The sequence below is a fragment of the Bombina bombina genome, chromosome 1, assembly GCF_027579735.1.
Source record: "Bombina bombina isolate aBomBom1 chromosome 1, aBomBom1.pri, whole genome shotgun sequence".
In the NCBI taxonomy this organism is placed as follows: Eukaryota; Metazoa; Chordata; class Amphibia; order Anura; family Bombinatoridae; genus Bombina; species Bombina bombina.
In genome coordinates, this window is record NC_069499.1 from 293,773,401 (window position 1) to 293,793,514 (window position 20,114).

Below are 20,114 nucleotides of genomic sequence, written 5' to 3' on the forward strand. Positions count from 1 at the left end.
GTGTTAATCGGGCCTTAGAACAAACAAACAATCGATTGTTCGAGTTTCTTTTATATGTATATTATATAATAGATCAATTATAAGGGATGGACAAAAGTTTCTGGCTCCTAAATTTATGGTCTGGCTCCTAGATTTTGAACACATTTGTCAAGGTCTGGTTTAAAGGACTTTTTTGGTTACTCATAAGAATAAAGATGTTTTGCACTTAAAGGGCCATTAAAGTTGAAAAATTACATGCTCTAATTTTGACCCTGCAGTACTCTGTGTTTAACCACCTGCTGATTGTATCAGCTGCGGGTCCTGCTTTGGACCCACAGTGCACTGCTGGTCCCGTGGGGATCCTGCTACTAATCCAGTAAGCAGCTCTAGTTGCACATCTGAGTCGTGCGGCTAGAGCTGCTGATTGGATCAGTGGAGAGTTACGCTTGGGACCAGCAGTGCTCTGTGGGTCTCAAGCGGCACTTCTACTGAGTGTTTAACCCCTTTGCCGGGGGTTAAACATAGAGTACTGCAGGGTCGATAGTCATAAAATGACATGCTGTAACAGATTAGATCATTTTTCCGACTATAGTGATCCTTTAATGGAACAAATGCAGGCAGTGCTGATTAGCTTACGTACCTTTGTAAAAGTAGCATATATACTTTCACTTTTTTGTTGCATTTACAAGTAAATAAACCACTTTTGAAGTTTAAACCACTCTTCTTTCTATTAGGGGCAGATGTATCATGCTAGATCATGTCCTCCCTACATTGAAAAATACCGACAGCATGTTGCTTGTATTTGGGGCATTAATTTTTTTTTTTTTAAAAAACATTTTCTGAAGTGTTTTTTTTTTTACTCAAGATGTTTGCCATATGCTTAGGAAATACCAGAACAGATAATAGTTGAGTGAGTATTATATTTCCTGGGTTAGGAATATTTCTATTCCCAGGTGTTTCTTGCTTTCAATAACTTTATATAAGAATATTCTCAATTTACCACATAGATCATGAGATTGCAGCTTTAAAATCCCTGATGTTTCTTGATTGTGGTGAGTTGGAATAGGTGAAGAATACTCCCTGTTCGTAAAGGGTTAAACTAACAGTTAGTTATTTAGTGAAGCTCACTAATAACCTCTAGTTCACCCTCCCCATTTCTGTCCCCATCTTGTCCGATGCCACCTGCAACCCAAAATAAAATAAGATCAATCACAGTTTTATCACTTTATTCAACAACAAAACAAGCTTTTTTAGGACGGCCATAACCTACTCCACTCCACAACCGCTCAGTGGCCAAGATCAGATGTCCTGCAGCAGAGCCCCCAGTTGCTTCATGTTTGACAGAGGCATTGGACATCTTTGAGATTTTTATCCTGCCTACTGGATAGAGGAGCACCCCAGGGCCATTGCATTAGTTGCTCCACCACTCCTGTTGGCAAATCTGCACTCTGTCCCCTTTCTTTTCTATCACTGGGCCAAGAACGACCTCTGCAGTTAAATAAAACTCTATTCCATGGATGAAGGGTTGTATAGCAAGCATATACCAAACAAAGGAGCCTGGCTAACAGAAAGGAGACTTCACAAATCTTCAACAACCTCTCGGTTCAGGGACATCCATAAAGGGAAGACACACACCGGTCAGTATACTTAAAAACAGGATCTTTATTGGAGTGGATAAAAACAAAGTAGGAGACAAGGCTCCATTAAACAGGAAAAAAGGCTACAGCGTAACTGACTGCAGACATGTTTCGCGTGTGTCTACACGCTTGTTCACTGCTGAGACAGCAGTGAACAAGCGTGTAGACACACGCGAAACATGTCTGCAGTCAGTTACGCTGTAGCCTTTTTTCCTGTTTAATGGAGCCTTGTCTCCTACTTTGTTTTTATCCACTCCAATAAAGATCCTGTTTTTAAGTATACTGACCGGTGTGTGTCTTCCCTTTATGGATGTCCCTGAACCGAGAGGTTGTTGAAGATTTGTGAAGTCTCCTTTCTGTTAGCCAGGCTCCTTTGTTTGGTATATACGTCACAAGTGTACGCCGGAAGCGGAGGCGTTAGGACCAGAGCTCCAGGAAGCATCACCGGACGAAGGACATGTGCCTACGCTGAAGCGAACGCAGCCTGAATGCACGGATCCCTGGAAGTGGTAAGCGCCAACCTTCTTCTTTCTTTTGTATAGCAAGCAGCAAACCAAGGGAGAGTCATTTTAGGGCCTCTGATTACGGAGCGAGTTTGACTAAACCTACCGTGGCCAAAGCTGTCACTCTCATTGCCATCATCTATCTAAACAAATGACACAAATACAATAAACAAAAGGGGAGCAAAGAGGCCTGATCCAGGGTTGTATAAGCTTTTATCAGGTAAGAACAGCCCTCCCATCCTATTGCAACAAAGGTTACTTTCAATTTGTAATAAGAGCAGTAAATCTGATGCTTGCAAACACCGACTATAAACCCCCTTTCGCTTACTGCACTTGTAACCTGGCCAATATTAATGCTCTAATTTGTCTACGTTGTGCATTTTCTTATTGCACTGTTGATTGTGTATTATGTGTTTAGCTCCTGCATAGAGGATAAATACATAGTTAAAGTCGGTTTCTGAGTAGTGAGGTATTACTGGGACCTTGCTGAACACAGTCAGTAAGCTAATGAGAGGCATATGTGCATAGCCACCAATCACCAGACATGTTTAGCTCTAGAGCAGAAGCGCATTGCTGCTTTAAAACTGACTTTAACTATTTAATCCCTTTGCAAACACATATTTATTTATGCAAGTGCAATAAAGAAATGTGTTAACCAATTATATAACTATATGGCAGCAGTTTTGCAAGAATGTTATCCATTTGCAAGAGCACTAGATGGCAGCAATGTTTCCTGCCATGTAGTGCTCCAGATGCCTACCTAGGTATCTCTTCAACACAGAATACCATGGGAATGAAGCAAATTTGATAATAGAAGTACATTGCATGCTCTTTCTTAATCACAAAAGAAAATGTTTGGGTTTCATATCCCTTTAAGCCCCTTTAATTGACTTTTGAATGCAAAAATGGCAGACTCTAATTCGTAAGAGTGCGTAATTTTAGCATTTCTGACTTTAGTCTTAAAATGTGAAATAACCAAGGTGTGGGGAGCTAACGGTGTGGTTTAAAAAGTGTTGTATCACAGTGTTATCACAAAGTGTTGTATCACAGTGTTATCACAAAGTGTTGTATCACAGTGTTATCACAAAGTGTTGTATCACAGTGTTATCACAAAGTGTTGTATCACAGTGTTATCACAAAGTGTTGTATCACAGTGTTATCACAAAGTGTTGTATCACAGTGTTATCACAAAGTGTTGTATCACAGTGTTATCACAAAGTGTTGTATCACAGTGTTATCACAAAGTGTTGTATCACAGTGTTATCACAAAGTGTTGTATCACAGTGTTATCACAAAGTGTTGTATCACAGTGTTATCACAAAGTGTTGTATCACAGTGTTATCACAAAGTGTTGTATCACAGTGTTATCACAAAGTGTTGTATCACAGTGTTATCACAAAGTGTTGTATCACAGTGTTATCACAAAGTGTTGTATCACAGTGTTATCACAAAATAAAAATAATTAAGCTTATATACAAAATGTATTTATTTAAAAACACTTTAAAACAAGTAGAATGTAAGTATAGAGCTCTAATACTTTAAAACATTAAAACAGTGTACAATTTTAAGGACAACATTGGAGAATTTTGAGCAGTATTTATGATTTGTGTTCAATCTGTTCATATAATTTGATTAGTTTCGTGTTTTGGTTAAAAAGTTTTTTGTGTGAATGTTTTTCTTGTACTCACGATTTAGTCCTGAATAAAAAGACTTTTTTAGATGGCCTTAATTTGTGTCCAGGATAGGCCGTAGGAGAGACAAAGGAAATAGGTGACTGTCTTATGTTTAAGACGCTCCTTCTTTAGAAAGGTCAGAAATGGCAACAAATGTAAGCAAAGTTGTAAAGTTGTTTCTGTTTCAAAAGATTCTTTTCTTTTGTTCCAATTCTATGAGACAATGTATGTCTCTATATTTGATGTGCTTAAAAATTTGATGTGCTTAAAGATTCTTAGCCGTTTTTACTCGTTGGTATGATGTTTGATAGCGAAATAAACTCGTTGGTCTCTGAGACTGTTTACCCTATTGATATGGTAGATTTGATGTTCAGGGTTTGCAGGAGTCTCTAAGAGGCTTGTGGTGTTTATTGGTATTGCTGTCTTTGATCCGAAATGTAATCGTTGGTCTCTGAGACTGTTTACCCTATTGATATGGTAGATTTGATGTTCAGGGTTTGCAGGAGTCTCTAAGAGGCTTGAAGTTTTTATGGGTAGTACTGTCTTAGATCCGATATCAATTTCGGAGTACCAATAAATTTTAAAGATTCTGAGGACCGGGACAATTTATCTGTCCATAGAGGTCTCTTGTGGTAAATTGCTTGAATCCGTTTGTAAGTTCAAAATCCCACAGTGTGGGCATATAGTATCAAAAGAGGGTGCACACTCAGGTGGGCAGATCTACGCGTTTCGGCGGATGCCTTTATCAAGATGCCTCTGAGAGTGTTCGCGGTCATTTTTAAAGGTGTAGGTGAGTCTTGATTGGTCAGTTCGTGGTTTTTTGTTGACCAATCCCTGCTCATATTTTGGAGCAATTTTTTCATTTACATTTATTAGCGTATACTGATTAGCAAAAATAGACAAGTTGTAATGATATAACTACAAATACAATCTAATACTTGATCTGACAATTTATGTGTTTGTGTGTGCGCCCTCTGAATAAATTAGTGTTTGATGGGACAAAAATGAGACAAAAGTGATCAGATAATGTGATAACTTGGGTTTAAAGGTTGAGCAATATGGTACTTATCTTTGAAGTGTTATAGAGGTGTGTTATTTGGAGTCTCGAGTTTTTATGTTCTTTATGTAACTTTTGTTGAAGATAAGGATATTATATCACTGGTTTTCCAAATGTGGTTATTTTGAAATTATCGTAATTTGTTTTGGCAGTATAGAACAGAAACTTTAAATCTGGAAGTTTAAATTAGAAAATTTAGATCGAACTCCATATTTAATCCATGTGGGTATAGAGTTTTAAAGGAGTAGATGTACTCCGCTTCTTTTCTAAGTAGGAGGTTTTCTAAATTTCCACCTCTTGGATTGAGGAAAACTTTTTTGACTCCCCAAAATTTCATGTGGTGGATGTTGCCACTGTGATGTTCAGTAAAATGTTTGTATAAGTTGGTATTAGTTGATTTATGTTCTATATGATGAAGGTGCTCTCTTATGCGGTCTCTAAGCATACGGCTAGTTTGGCCAAAATATTGTAAACCACATAAACATTGTATGCAGTAGATAACATTCTTATCTGAACAGCGTATGATTTCTTTGATGTTGATATATTGATTATTATTAGTTGATTTTAAAGTCTTTATCTTGCTACTATGCTTGCAGGATTTGCAGGATATGCAAGGGAAATAACCTTCAACTTTTTCATTGTTAAGATCAATTATGTTGGGGTTATGAGTTGCCTTATGCTTGAATTCACTTGGTGATATTATGTTTTTTAGATTTTTTGCTTTCTTAAAAATGATGTCTGGATAGTTTTTCAGTCTATGTCCCAAAATATATAAACTCTAGCCCATGGGGGGTGAACCTTGTGCTATATTATCGCTACATAGATGACCTATTTATAATTTGGAAAGGCGAACCTGAACTTCTAGAATTATTCCTAGAAGATATAAATAATAACACACTAGGCCTCATTTTCACTCATGAATTCAGTACAAATTCAATCAAGTACTTGGACTTAGAAATAGAAATTAAAAACAAATTAATCACAACTAAAACCTTTTTAAAAAAAACTGATGCCAACAACTACATACACAATAAAAGCTGCCATTTAAACAAATGGAAAACAAACATCCCCAAAAATCAATTTACTAGAATTAGGAAAAATTGTTCAGACATTAATCAATACTCTACTCAATCTGAAATTCTAAAACACAGATTCATTGAAAAAAGATATAATATCCAATCATTAGATAGAACACAACTAGAGGTAAAAGAAATGGATAGAAACTCGATACTTGCACCTAAACAAAAGCCAGAAATTAACCCAAAAATAAACGATTCATTGTTTATACCGTTCATAACACAGTACAACTCACAACATTATGAAATAAAAAAGATCCTAAACAAACACTGGCACTATATAAAACAGGACCAAATTTTGGGACATAGACTGAAAAACTATCCAGACATCATTTTTATTAAAGCAAAAAATCTAAAAAACATAATATCACCAAGTGAATTCAAGAATAAGGCAACTCATAAGCCCAACATAATTGATCTTAACAATGAAAAAGTTGAAGGTTATTTCCCTTGCATATCCTGCAAATCCTGCAAGCATAGTAGCAAGATAAAGACTTTAAAATCAACTAATAATAATCAATATATCAACATCAAAGAAATCATACGCTGTTCAGATAAGAATGTTATCTACTGCATACAATGTTTATGTGGTTTACAATATTTTGGCCAAACTAGCCGTATGCTTAGAGACCACATAAGAGAGCACCTTCATCATATAGAACATAAATCAACTAATACCAACTTATACAAACATTTTACTGAACATCACAGTGGCAACATCCACCACATGAAATTTTGGGGAGTCAAAAAAGTTTTCCTCAATCCAAGAGGTGGTAATTTAGAAAACCTCCTACTTAGAAAAGAAGCGGAGTACATCTACTCCTTTAAAACTCTATACCCACATGGATTAAATATGGAGTTCGATCTAAATTTTCTAATTTAAACTTCCAGATTTAAAGTTTCTGTTCTATACTGCCAAAACAAATTACGATAATTTCAAAATAACCACATTTGGAAAACCAGTGATATAATATCCTTATCTTCAACAAAAGTTACATAAAGAACATAAAAACTCGAGACTCCAAATAACACACCTCTATAACACTTCAAAGATAAGTACCATATTGCTCAACCTTTAAACCCAAGTTATCACATTATCTGATCACTTTTGTCTCATTTTTGTCCCATCAAACACTAATTTATTCAGAGGGCGCACACACAAACACATAAATTGTCAGATCAAGTATTAGATTGTATTTGTAGTTATATCTTACAAAGTGTTTAACACTAATTATCATTACAACTTGTCTAATTTTGCTAATCAGTATACGCTAATAAATGTAAATGAAAATACCGCTCCAAAATATGAGCAGGGATTGGTCAACAAAAAACCACGAACTGACCAATCAAGACTCACCTACACCTTTAAAAATGACCGCGAACACTCTCAGAGGCATCTTGATAAAGGCATCCGCCGAAACGCGTAGATCTGCCCACCTGAGTGTGCACCCTCTTTTGATACTATATGCCCACACTGTGGGATTTTGAACTTACAAACGGATTCACCTTATTTAGCGTTTGAACGTTTACAAGCGCAAAAGAAGCAATTTACCACAAGAGACCTCTACGGACAGATAAATTGTCCCGGTCCTCAGAATCTTTAAAATTTATTTGTACTCCGAAATTGATATCGGATCTAAGACAGTACTACCCATAAAAACTTCAAGCCTCTTAGAGACTCCTGCAAACCCTGAACATCAAATCTACCATATCAATAGGGTAAACAGTCTCAGAGACCAACGATTACATTTCGGATCAAAGACAGCAATACCAATAAACACCACAAGCCTCTTCGAGACTCCTGCAAACCCTGAACATCAAATCTACCACATCAATAGGGTAAACAGTCTCAGAGACCAACGAGTTTATTACGCTATCAAACATCATACCAACGAGTAAAAACGGCTAAGAATCTTTAAGCACATCAAATTTTTAAGCACATCAAATATAGAGACATACATTGTCTCATAGAATTGGAACAAAAGAAAAGAATCTTTTGAAACAGAAACAACTTTACAACTTTGCTTACATTTGTTGCCATTTCTGACCTTTCTAAAGAAGGAGCGTCTTAAACATAAGACAGTCACCTATTTCCTTTGTCTCTCCTACGGCCTATCCTGGACACAAATTAAGGCCATCTAAAAAAGTATTTTTATTCAGGACTAAATCGTGAGTACAAGAAAAACATTCACACAAAAAACTTTTTAACCAAAACACGAAACTAATCAAATTATATGAACAGATTGAACACAAATCATAAATACTGCTCAAAATTCTCCAATGTTGTCCTTAAAATTGTACACTGTTTTAATGTTTTAAAGTATTAGAGCTCTATACTTACATTCTACTTGCTTTAAAGTGTTTTTAAATAAATACATTTTGTATATAAGCTTAATTATTTTTATTTTGTGATAACACTGTGATACAACACTTTGTGATAACACTGTGATACAACACTTTGTGATAACACTGTGATACAACACTTTGTGATAACACTGTGATACAACACTTTGTGATAACACTGTGATACAACACTTTGTGATAACACTGTGATACAACACTTTGTGATAACACTGTGATCCAACACTTTGTGATAACACTGTGATACAACACTTTGTGATAACACTGTGATACAACACTTTGTGATAACACTGTGATACAACACTTTGTGATAACACTGTGATACAACACTTTGTGATAACACTGTGATACAACACTTTTTAAACCACACCGTTAGCTCCCCACACCTTGGTTATTTCACACTTTATTCTACTACTGTCTACTGTCTACTGTCTACTGAACTACTGTCAAAATTCGTAGGGTCCAGAGCGTGGTTACAAAAAAACTATTTTCCCTTAGACAAAAATTATTTTTCTCTAAATAAACACACACTAGGTGCACTCACTCTATATCTGTTCCTCTTAAATGACTTTAGTCTTAAACACATAGGTAAAGTTAATTCCCTGATACACCAAGAACTGCAGCTCCCAAGCAGGACAAAGTTGTTTATTGGCAGGGTTGTGGGACTGTTGCTTCTAATTAGCTAACAACCCAGTTATCTTTCTTTCATGATTCAGCTATAGCAGACAATTTTAAGCAACTTTCTAATTTACTCCTATTATCAATTTTTCTTTGTTCTCGTGCTATCTTTATTTAAAAAGCAGGAATGTAAAGCTTAGGAGCCAGACCATTTTTTCATTCCGAACCTGAGTTATGCTTGCTTATTGGTGGCTAAATGTAGCCACTAATAAGCAAGTGTTATCCAGGGTGCTGAACCTAAAATGGGCCGGCTCATAAGCTTTACATTCCTGCTTTTTAATTAAAGATACCAGGAGAACAAAGAAAAAATGATAATATGAGTAAATTAGAAAGTTGCCTAAAATTGCATGCTCTATCTGAATCATGAACGAAAATATTTGGGTTTAGTGTCCTTTTAACTTCTTGGGGGGGGGGGGTAAATACAATCACCTAGATTACGAGTTTTGTGCTATAACGGGTGCGAAAATAACGCAATAAAATGAGCGGTATCGCACTTTCCATAGCCCTGCCATTACGAGTTACTGAAAAACTTCCTTGTGCTGTGCATTATGGTGCATTAAGCTCCATACCTCACAAAAGCCAAGAACTAAGTTTACGTGTTTGTGCACGCTTTCTCCCATAGACATTAAAGGGACACTCAGGTTAATTACATTTTCATGATTCAGATACAGCATGTAATTTGAAACAACTTTCCAATTTACTTCCATTAAAAAAATGTGCACAGTCTTTTATATTTATAATTTTTGAGTCACCAGATCCTACTGAGCATGTGCAAGAATTCACAGACTATACGTATATGCATTTGTGATTGGCTGATTGCTATCACATGGTACAAGGGGAGTGGAAATATACATAACTTTGAAATGTGTTATAAAAAAATCTACTCATTTGAAGTTCAGACTAAGTGCTATTGTTTTGTCTTGTTATCTTGCATTTGTTGATTATGCAAATCTAATGTGTTGACTGGTCCTTTAATGGGGGGAGAGTGTTAGAAAAAAAACTAACAACTGCGATCATGGAATGGAATGGCAAATAACGCAACCCCTTCGATGTCTATGGGGGAAAGAAAATTATATTTAACACCCTAACATAAAACCCTAGTCTAAACACCCCTAATCCGCCACTCCCCGTCATCGCTGGCACTAAATAAAGTTATTAACCCCTAATCAGCCGCTCCCTGATATCGCCAACACAAAATAAAGTTATTAACCCCTAATCCGCCGCTCCCCAACACTAAATAAAGTGATTAACCCCTAAACCCCTGGCCCCCCACATCACAACTAATAAAAAACCTATTAACCACTAACCCGTCACTCACCCACATTGCGGCTACTACTACAAAAAACCTATTAACGCCTAAAACGCCGGCCCCCCACATCACCAACACTATAATAAAGTATTAACCCCTAAACCGTCAGCCCCCCACATCGCAACTAATAAACTAAACCTATTAATCCCTAAACCGCCGCCCCCCACATCGCAAAACACTAAATTAAACTATTAACTATTGTAAAATAAATAAAAACTTACCTGTGAATTTAAAATAAAACCTAAGATTAAACTATAAATTAACCTAACATAACTATTCTAATAAAAAAAAATACCAATTAAAAAAACTAAATTTAAATAAACCTAACACTACGAAAAAATAAAAAAAATCTAACATTCCAAAAAAGAAGCTAAAATTTACGAAAAATAAAAAAACACAAAGATTACAAAAAATAAAAAATGAAATTATCCCAAATAATGAAAATTACACCTAATCTAATAGCCCTATTAAAATAAAAAAAGCCCCCCAAACCCCCCTAACCTAACAATAAACTACCAATAGCCCTTAAAAGGGCCTTTTGTAGGGCATTGCCCTAAGTTAAACAGCTCTTTTACATTAAAAAATTACAAAGTCCCCCCTAAAAGTAAAAACCCCCACACAACCAACCCCCCAAAATAAAAAAACCTAAGTCTAAAAAAATCCTTAGCTACCCATTGCCCCTAAAGGGGCATTTGTATGGGCATTGCCCTTAAAAGAAATTCCGCTCTTTCACTGCCCATCCCTTATCTAAAAAAAAAAAACACCCAACTAAATTAAAATAAAACACTAACCCCAGAAAATCTACTCACGGTTCCTGAAGTCTGGACATCCATCTTCATCCAGGTGGCGAGAAGTCTTCATCCAGAGAGCATCTTCTATCTTCATCCCGGTGAGTGCGGAATGGAGGGTTGTGTTAAGGCTAAAATGCTTGCAGTATAGCTATACCACAGCGACTTGTAATATGCGTTACCGGCCATTCCACGCGCAATGGCCAATTTTTCAGCGGTACCACACCATAACGCAAGACTTGTAATCTAGCCGCTTATCTATGGTCAATTATAGAATTGAAGCATGTCATACTTACATTACAATGTCTCTTTAGATTTGATACATTTATTTAGCTTTTGTAACAAAATGAGAAACGTTTAGAGGGGGTTTTGGGTTTTTCTGTTCTCTCGGTTATATTGTGTATAAATTAGGACAGGCTCCAGTGACGTCATTGCTGCTATTTTTACAAGCTGCTTGAGTCCGTTAGATAAGGTCAGGGAGTGCACAGCCTATGAGTTTCATAACATTTTTATAAATATACTGAGAAGAGAACTACAGTTTGTGAGACAGCTATCAGTATCTCTACTAATGCTAACCATTTCCTCTCTGGTATTTTTCTTGTTTATGAATTGTTACGTTTATGCAAGAGGATGTAAGACTGCTTACTGCCAACATTTGTATCCTTTTTGGGTGTCACCCAGAACTAAACCGATTTAAATGAATTATATGTGAAGTTTGTAAACTGTAACTTGTATTATTGAGATCTGACTTTTTGTGATAGGGTGTTTTGGGGAGTGATGCTGCTGTAAAATTACCATTAAAGGGACATGAAACCCAAAAAAATGTTCTTTTGTGATTCAGACAGAGCACACCATTTTTAAAAAAAGTTTCCAATTTACTTCTATTATCAAATTTGCTTCATTCCCATGATATTCTGTGTTAAAGAGATACCTAGGTAGGCATCTGGAGCGCTACATGACATGATATAGTGCTGCCATCTAGTGGTCTTGCAAATGATAACATTCTTGCAAAACTACTGCGATATAGTGCTCCAGAAATGCCCCGCCTCCTAAGCATATGTCCCTGCTTTTCAACAATAAATAGAGAAGGGAGAAAAATTGATAAGAGAAGTAAATTAGAAAGTTGTTTAAAATCTTATGCACTGTCTGAATCATAAAAGAAAAGTTTTGGGTTTCATATCCTTTCAATGTTGCCCCCTCTCTGTGTCTGTAATTTTCAAAGATGTGTTTCCTGTCTGTGAGTAACATACCTTCTTTATTATGCTTTAATATAGTTGATGCTAAGGGGTAGATGTATCAAACCCCAGGCGGACATGATTGGCTATAGCATATGCTGTTGGCATTTAATATTGCACAAGCATTTCACGAAAAAATGCTTGTGCAATGCCACCCCCCGCACATTCACCCCCTGCACAATCAGCCTCTAGCAGAAGGTGACAATCATCCCGATCGTATCGCATTGGGATGATTGTGTGGCGGAAGAGTTAAGGAGCAGCGGTCTTAAGATATATACAGATTTTCATTGGCTTACCCATGTGTTCAGTTAGAAACCAGAATTGAATTGTTGCTCCTTCAACAAATGATTCCAAGAGAATGAAGCAAAAATTTTGGGTTTCATGTTCCTTTTCTGCTGCTTAGTAAATATACAACTAAAAGTGAACAGCTAACTTTGTTTCTGTATATTTCATACTTTATTAATAATGACATAATATATTACCCTGCCTGTTGTCTAGCATGTAGTTTGTTTAATATTATATCAGGGTTTCTTGTGATATGTTGCCAAAATGTTTTATATTTATAAAGTCTGACTTTAAATAAGGAAATGTTGGTTGCATTAACTACTTGCCTGCTACATAATATATGCAGACATCTCTCTGACACCCAGGAGCTGAAGTTGAATTCAATACAAAAAGGGACTGAAATTCATTCCTGAGATAAAGAAATTCTTTAACTAGGCCATATGCCCAGAAACTGGCATGTGGTAGGTGAAGTGAAATCTAAAGAAGTTCTCAGTTACAGAAAGGATGGAGAATGCACCAGGCTACATATTATAGCAGTGATGGGCCATACACTCTTTTATTAGACCTACAGCAGAACTGACTGAATGCTGGTACTGGCATCTAGGCATTTTTGGTGTAAAATAGATTATATTTCTTTGTATGGTGGTTAAAATGGGAGAGCATATAGATCTGCAGAAGATGATGGCTGTAGTAGAGGAAGTCACTAAGTGACACATGTTGTCCTTGGACCACCGGTTGCTGATACTGCCCTATAGTCATTTTTATATATGTAAAGCTATTTACTAAAGATATAAAATAATAAATAATGTTTTATAATATTTAATTCATGTTTGTTTGGATACCCATGCTTTTGGTAGGAGTTAATCCCTTAACTGATAGTTCAGCAAATGATTCATTATAAAATTAGGCTTATTTATTTTCCTATGAAATGAAAACAAATTATGTGAGGATGTTGTTTCTTAATCAGGTCCTATTGTTATATCAGTTTTAACAGTGTTAATTAATTTATAAAAAAGTCATTGTAAATATTTTTTTTTTCTTTTAGCTACTGAACTTATCCAAAAATCAGCCACAAAGAGACATGCAAATCAGCGGGTGACACACACAGAAGAGTTGTACTTTTCTTCTACCTTCAGCAGAGGATCTGACAGAACACTGTTATCAGTAACTAATGTCTCTCTGGATATCACAGAACTCCCAGCACAACACTCTAACACAACTCAACACTCTAACACAACACAATCTGACGTCTCATTTCCTGGCACTGGCCCTTTTATGACCAGGGTTTCCACAGCAGCATCTACCAATGATCATAACTTTTCAAATTCCACTGTCCCTTTCACCAGTGTCCCAGTCACTGCTCCAAACACAAAAGACAATTTTAAAGGAATAGATTTACTGACAAATAATACCTTTGTAGATCTAGTAACATCATTTTCATCATCGTCATCATCATCATCAACATCACAATTAGATTCATCCTTTTCCTCTAATTCATCCCTAACTCATTCTGAATTTTCATCTTCTAAAATGCCATTTATAGCTTCCTCCGAATTCTTTACCACATCATTTTCATCTCCTGAAAATGTTACTTTGTCCCACTCCGCTACAAGAGAATCTTCATCGGCTGATGTTCTTACTCTATCACCTATTCCTTCAACATTAGTTTTATCAACATATTTGTCTACCTCACAGTCCCCATCCTTCTCAGATATCAACACTGTAACTTCTTCAACTACTTCATACTTCTCATTAACTCAAGGGTCTATATTGCCTGAGTTGGCTTCTAGATCTCAACTGCCAACATCCACTTTTCCTTCTCTAGCAGAGAAAACAGAAACAAGTGTCGCTCTCAGATCAGAGCCACCCAGTGGTACAACTGAGTCTTCTACAGATCTAAATAGGTCAACAACTTGGCTTATCCCCCAAACCATCCAACACCATAATCAGACCATTATCTCAGAGTCTACAAATCATTTCCTTGATATAACTTCTACTTCTACAAACGACACACCTTCAACAGTGATTGATGGTTTATTGGATAAAACCATAAAACCAACAAAAGAAATATTGCTGGCAACTGCTACATTTGATAAAACGCAAACCCCAAATGTCACTGAGAACAAACATTTTTCTGAAACTCCTGTGCAACCGACTGAATCTACATTGCTGTCTACAATAAGTTCTTCAGGTATTTCTGTATCACAAATAAATGACAGAACACAGGATTCTCCCCAGCCAACTCTCAGGAATACCAGGACAAGTGAATCCTTTGTGACTACAGATGAACCAGAACATCAGGTTTTGACAGACAGAACAAATAAAGTTGACCAAAAAACGTTACCACCATGGTTGGATAAAATAAGGTCAACAATTAGCACCAAAAGCAATAAAGCAAGTTTACAAACTACAGCAACGTCTGGCACAAAAAGTGGAGTTCATGCTACTACCTTAAAAATGACTCTGATAACTACAGGTCTGTCTACTACAACAGCAAATTCAGGTTTGTCATTTTATGCATTGCTGGTTACACTGATTCCTCACAAATATTAATAAGTGGTTTAGCTATCTGTTGTTGTTTATTTTTCAGCTAGTCTCTGCTTATTCAACGCTTGTCAGAATGATGGTCTCTGTGTGATGGATGGGATTAATAAAACCTACAGGTGTGTGTGTCCACCTGGTTGGCAGGGAAAACACTGTGAAATTGGTAAGTGTCAGCAAAACATTGTTACAAATTAGCTATGTGATAGATGATATGCAGAAGAAAATAATTTCTTTATATAGTTCCATAGAAGTCTTACAGTCAAAACTGGCAACAGTTAAGTGTGAGCGATTTGTGTGGCGTTTGTGTGGTTTCTGTGGTCTTTGTAAAATGTATTGATGGCAGATCTGTATGTGTGAAATATGATGATTGTGGGTAGGTATATGTGATGTGGGTATATGAGTTTATATGTGAGAAATCTGTATATAGTGAGTCTATTTGTGTGAGAGAGTTATTAATGACGTGAGATGTTTGGATGGCTTTAGTTGGGATAGACCAGGAGTGACAAATTTACATGGAATTTACTAGATGGCCATAATATTTAGTAGTCAGCAGCGATTTTATAATCCAGGATAAGGTTTTTTTTAATAGATATATGGTGAAAAAAATACGAAACGTTAATATTGAGTGTTAAAATATTAGGATTAATGACTCCCTGGGTCTGGTCCTGCTATTTGTTAAGCCGTGCTGTAGATAGTATATATTCATGAGCTTTATTAAAGGGACATGAAGGTCAATATAAAACTTTTATGACTTTAATGCAATTTAGAAAAAAAAAACCTTCTAATTTACTTCTTTTATTTAAATCAAATTGACTCCTTTTCAGGAGAGCATACCTAGGAAGACTCAGGAGTATGCATGTGTCTTAAGGCACTATATGCAGCAGTATGTGCATCATTGTTTGTATCAATGTTATACAGACAGTACTCAAGACAAATGCACACTACTGAACCTACTTAAAGGGACAGTCTAGTCAAAATTAAACTTTCAGGATTCAGATAGGGCATGCCATTTTAAATAACTTTCCAATTTACTTGTATCATTAAATTTGCTTTGTTCTATTGGTATTCTTTATTTAAATCTAAACCTGGGTAGGCTCATATGCTAATTTCTAAGCCCTTGAAGGCTACCTCTTATCTTAGTGTATTTTGAAAGGTTTTCCACAGCTAGACAGCGCTAGTTCATGTGTGCCATATAGATAACAGTGGGCTCACTCCTATGGAGTTATTTATGAGTCAGCACTGATTGGCTAAAATGCAAGTCTGTCAAAAGAACTAAAATAAGGGGCAGTCTGCAGAGGCTTAGATACAAGGTAATCACAGAGGTAAAAATTGTATTAATATAACTGTGTTGTTTATGCAAAACTGTGGAATAGGTAATAAAGGGATTATCTATCTTTTAAAACAATAAAAAATCTGGAGTAGATTGTCCCGTTTGCTTTCAAAAAATGGTACCAACTGAGAACATAGTAAAATTCATAGTAAAAGTAAATTGGAAGTTTTTTTTTTTTTAATCTAATTCTCTGTTTAATTTTGACTTTCATCTCCCTTTAAGTATTTATGAGTGAGAGATTCATGGATGATGGCCTGGTGTGTTATATGTGGGTGTACGTGTGTATTTGACACGTTGATGGTGAGTCTCTGTGGGAAATGTGTAGGTGGCTGAATAATTCATCTCTGATGCAAGATAAGTATATAAGATATGTATTTTTTATAGGATATGGTGCCTGGGCACTTTTTGTGCATGTTAGTCAGGGAGGTTATTGTTTGATGATGTGCACAGTGGACATAAAATGTGTCTCCTTTTGCCCAGATGCTCCAGGTTGCTGTAGTTTTTGTTACATGATCTGAGGGGCAAAATTAAGCAATATTGCCTCAGCACCAGTTAGTGGAATGGTCTAATCACTGGTTAACAAAAAAATGGTCTGTCAAGAAAATTCAAGCTATTGATGACTTGGAGGGTTGAAGGTGCTACAAATACAAATTGGGGGTAGATTGAAGTTAGAGTTATGTAGCAGTGTGTGAGATAATCTATGTTTTTTTTACTTTCTGTAATTATTACTTGTTCTACCTTCAGATGTGGATGAATGTCTTACCAACCCCTGTCCATCTCAGGCCTCCTGCACTAATACTAAAGGCTCGTACAGCTGCCAGTGCCATCTTGGATATGTTCAGGAGAAAGGAACTGGGTGTGTCTTAGGTAAGACAAAGCCAGCAAAATATATATATATAATATTATGCTAGTTCACAAGTAAGAAATTTAAATTTTACCTTCATTTAAAATTTAGTGGACAAGTAACTTTTTGCACTAGTCTAGTAAAATGTAGTAATATTTTCTAAACTACTTTTCTCTTGTATTCTATTTTAATCTTCTTTTTGCCATCTTGCATTATTCACATATTATTTGTTCAGCTGACTATATTTTGTCAATTTAGCAAGAACTTTCCTTGGTCACATTAAAGTACCCAGAAGCTTCTTAAACAGCAGCAAATACTCTGAGTTGCGTGACATTGAAGAGGAGATAGTGCGCATAGTGAGTATGAGTAATGATAAGCTGTTTAGTAGTTAAAGTGATAATGAGTCGTCACTGATCATATTAGTGTTTGTGTGCACTGATATTAAGGGTTAATGATTTAAAATGTTAGTGAGTTGCAGGTACTGGAGGGTTATAAGTTAGAGTACTAATATTGGGGTTGATTACACTTTTTTCAGTATTTATCTGAACCTCGGCCCATCTTGTCAGTGTTTTTACAGTGATCACAATCCTAAAATGCTTCTGCAGTTAATACCTCTCAAGCTCAGAATTGATAACTTGATAAAACAACACAAAATCATCTCCATTGTGAGAGGATAAAAAAATCAAATGTGAACGATTAATGACAAATTTTTTTGGCAACTTTTGGGGTTTAGCAATTACATCATAGATTCAAGGGCCTGTATGTTGCAATGATCCCTATAGTATGTAGTGATGCTAATATCGGTCATATGTGCAATTAACCTGTCCAAAATGCTCCAAAACCATAGAGATAAGTGTATACAGGTAGCCCTCAGTTTACGCCGGGTTTAGGTTTCAGAAGGAATGGTTGTAAATAGAAACCATTGTAGATTGAAACCCAGTTTATAATGTAAGTCAATGGGAAGTGAGGGAGTTAGGTTCCAGGCCCCTCTCAAAATTGTCATAAGTAACACCTAATACATTATTTTTAAAGCTTTGAAATGAAGACTTTAAATGCTAAACAGCATTATAAACATAATAAAATAATCACACAACACAGAATATATCATCAAACTAAGTTTAATGAACAAAAGCATTTGCTAAACAGCATTATAAACCTAATAAAATAATCAACCAACACAGACTGTATCAGCAAACTAAGTTTAATGAACAAAAATATTTTTTTACTTGCATTTTTCTGCAAACAGTTCTCTGCATTGTTAGATAATATTGGGTCTGCAGCTATTCTATGCATTCCAGTCTGGACTGATTAATAGATAAAAGGGAAGTGGCTGCTAGATCTTGTTCCTTTGAAAGCTGCTCGATAGCTCAGGTCTGGTTACACTGATTAATTTCAGCTTGCTTGGCTTGCATATCTTTGCTGCAACACAAGTGGACAGCTCCACCTACTGGCTTTTTTAATCAATGCACTGCTTCTTAATGCTTTTCAATAGCAGTCACATGACTGAAAAAAAGGGTGTTATTCTGAAACGGCGCAAATTGAACCATCGTAAACCGAGGGCCACCTGTATGTCTTTTTATGGGATTTGAAGAGGGGCATTATTGGTAATGTGTCTTTATTGGGTTATTGGTTTCACTATTTTTTATTAGTGTAAAAGAGCGTATTCTTACTATTTAAAATTGAATTAAATGAGCAGGTAGCATTTTTATCTGTTTGGTGATGTTGCTCCTAATGTCTCCTGTATGACAAGAAAATGTTATCCTGTATGGTAGGGTAATGTTATCGTGTATGGTAGGGTAATGTTATTCTGTATTGTAGGGTAATGTTATCCTGTATGGTAGGATAATGTTATCCTGTATGGTAGGGTAATGTTATCCTGTATGGTAGGGTAATGTTATCGTGTATGGTAGGATAATGTTATCCTGTATGGTAGGGTAATGCTATCCTGTATGGTAGGGTAATGTCTCCTATATGGTAGAGTAATGTCTCCTGTATGACAGGAAAATGTTATCCTGTATGGTAGGGTAATGTTATGCTGTATGGCAGGGTAATGTCTCCTGTACGGTAGGGTTATGTCTCCTGTATGGTAGGGTAATTTTATTCTGTATGGTAGGGTAATTTTATTCTGTATGGGCGGGTAATGTTACCCTATATGGTAGGATAATGTTATCCTGTATGGTAGGATAGTGTTATCCTGTATGGTAGGATAATGCTATCCTGTATGGTAGGATAATGTTATCCTGTATGGTAGGATAATGTTATCCTGTATGGTAGGGTAATGTTATCCTGTATGGTAGGGTAATGTTATCCTGTATGGTAGGATAATGTTATCCTGCATGGTAGGATAATGTTATCCTGTATGGTAGGATAATGTTATCCTGTATGGTAGGATAATGTTATCCTGTATGGTAGGGTAATGTTATCCTGTATGGTAGGGTAATGTTATCCTGTAAGGTAGGATAATGCTATCCTGTATGGTAGGGTAATGTTATCCTGTATGGTAGGATAATGTTATCCTGTATGGTAGGGTAATGTTATCCTGTATGGTAGGATAATGTTATCCTGTATGGTAGGATAATGTATCCTGTATGGTAGGGTAATGTTATCCTGTATGGTAGGGTAATGTTATCCTGTATAGTAGGATAATGTCTCTTGTATGGTAGGGTAATGTTATCCTGTATGGTAGGGTAATGTTATCCTGTATGGTAGGGTAATGTTATCCTGTATAGTATGGTAATGTTATCCTGTATGGTAGGATAATGTCTCCTGTATGGTAGGGTAATGACTCCTGTATGGTAGGGTAATGTTATCCTGT

The 20,114-nt window shown here is 36.2% G+C and overlaps 1 protein-coding gene across 2 annotated transcripts in view; it reads left to right on the plus strand.

The window, feature by feature from the left end:
- The window catches only part of HEG1 (heart development protein with EGF like domains 1), a 151,900-nt gene that overhangs the window by 60,712 nt on the left and 71,074 nt on the right, over positions 1-20,114 (plus strand). For both annotated transcript variants that reach the window (XM_053698057.1, XM_053698058.1), the window contains exons 2-5: positions 13,627-15,084; positions 15,172-15,288; positions 17,200-17,322; positions 17,558-17,655. In XM_053698057.1, coding sequence (XP_053554032.1) covers positions 13,627-15,084; positions 15,172-15,288; positions 17,200-17,322; positions 17,558-17,655 — 1,796 coding nt within the window. The remainder of the gene's footprint in view (positions 1-13,626; positions 15,085-15,171; positions 15,289-17,199; positions 17,323-17,557; positions 17,656-20,114) is intronic.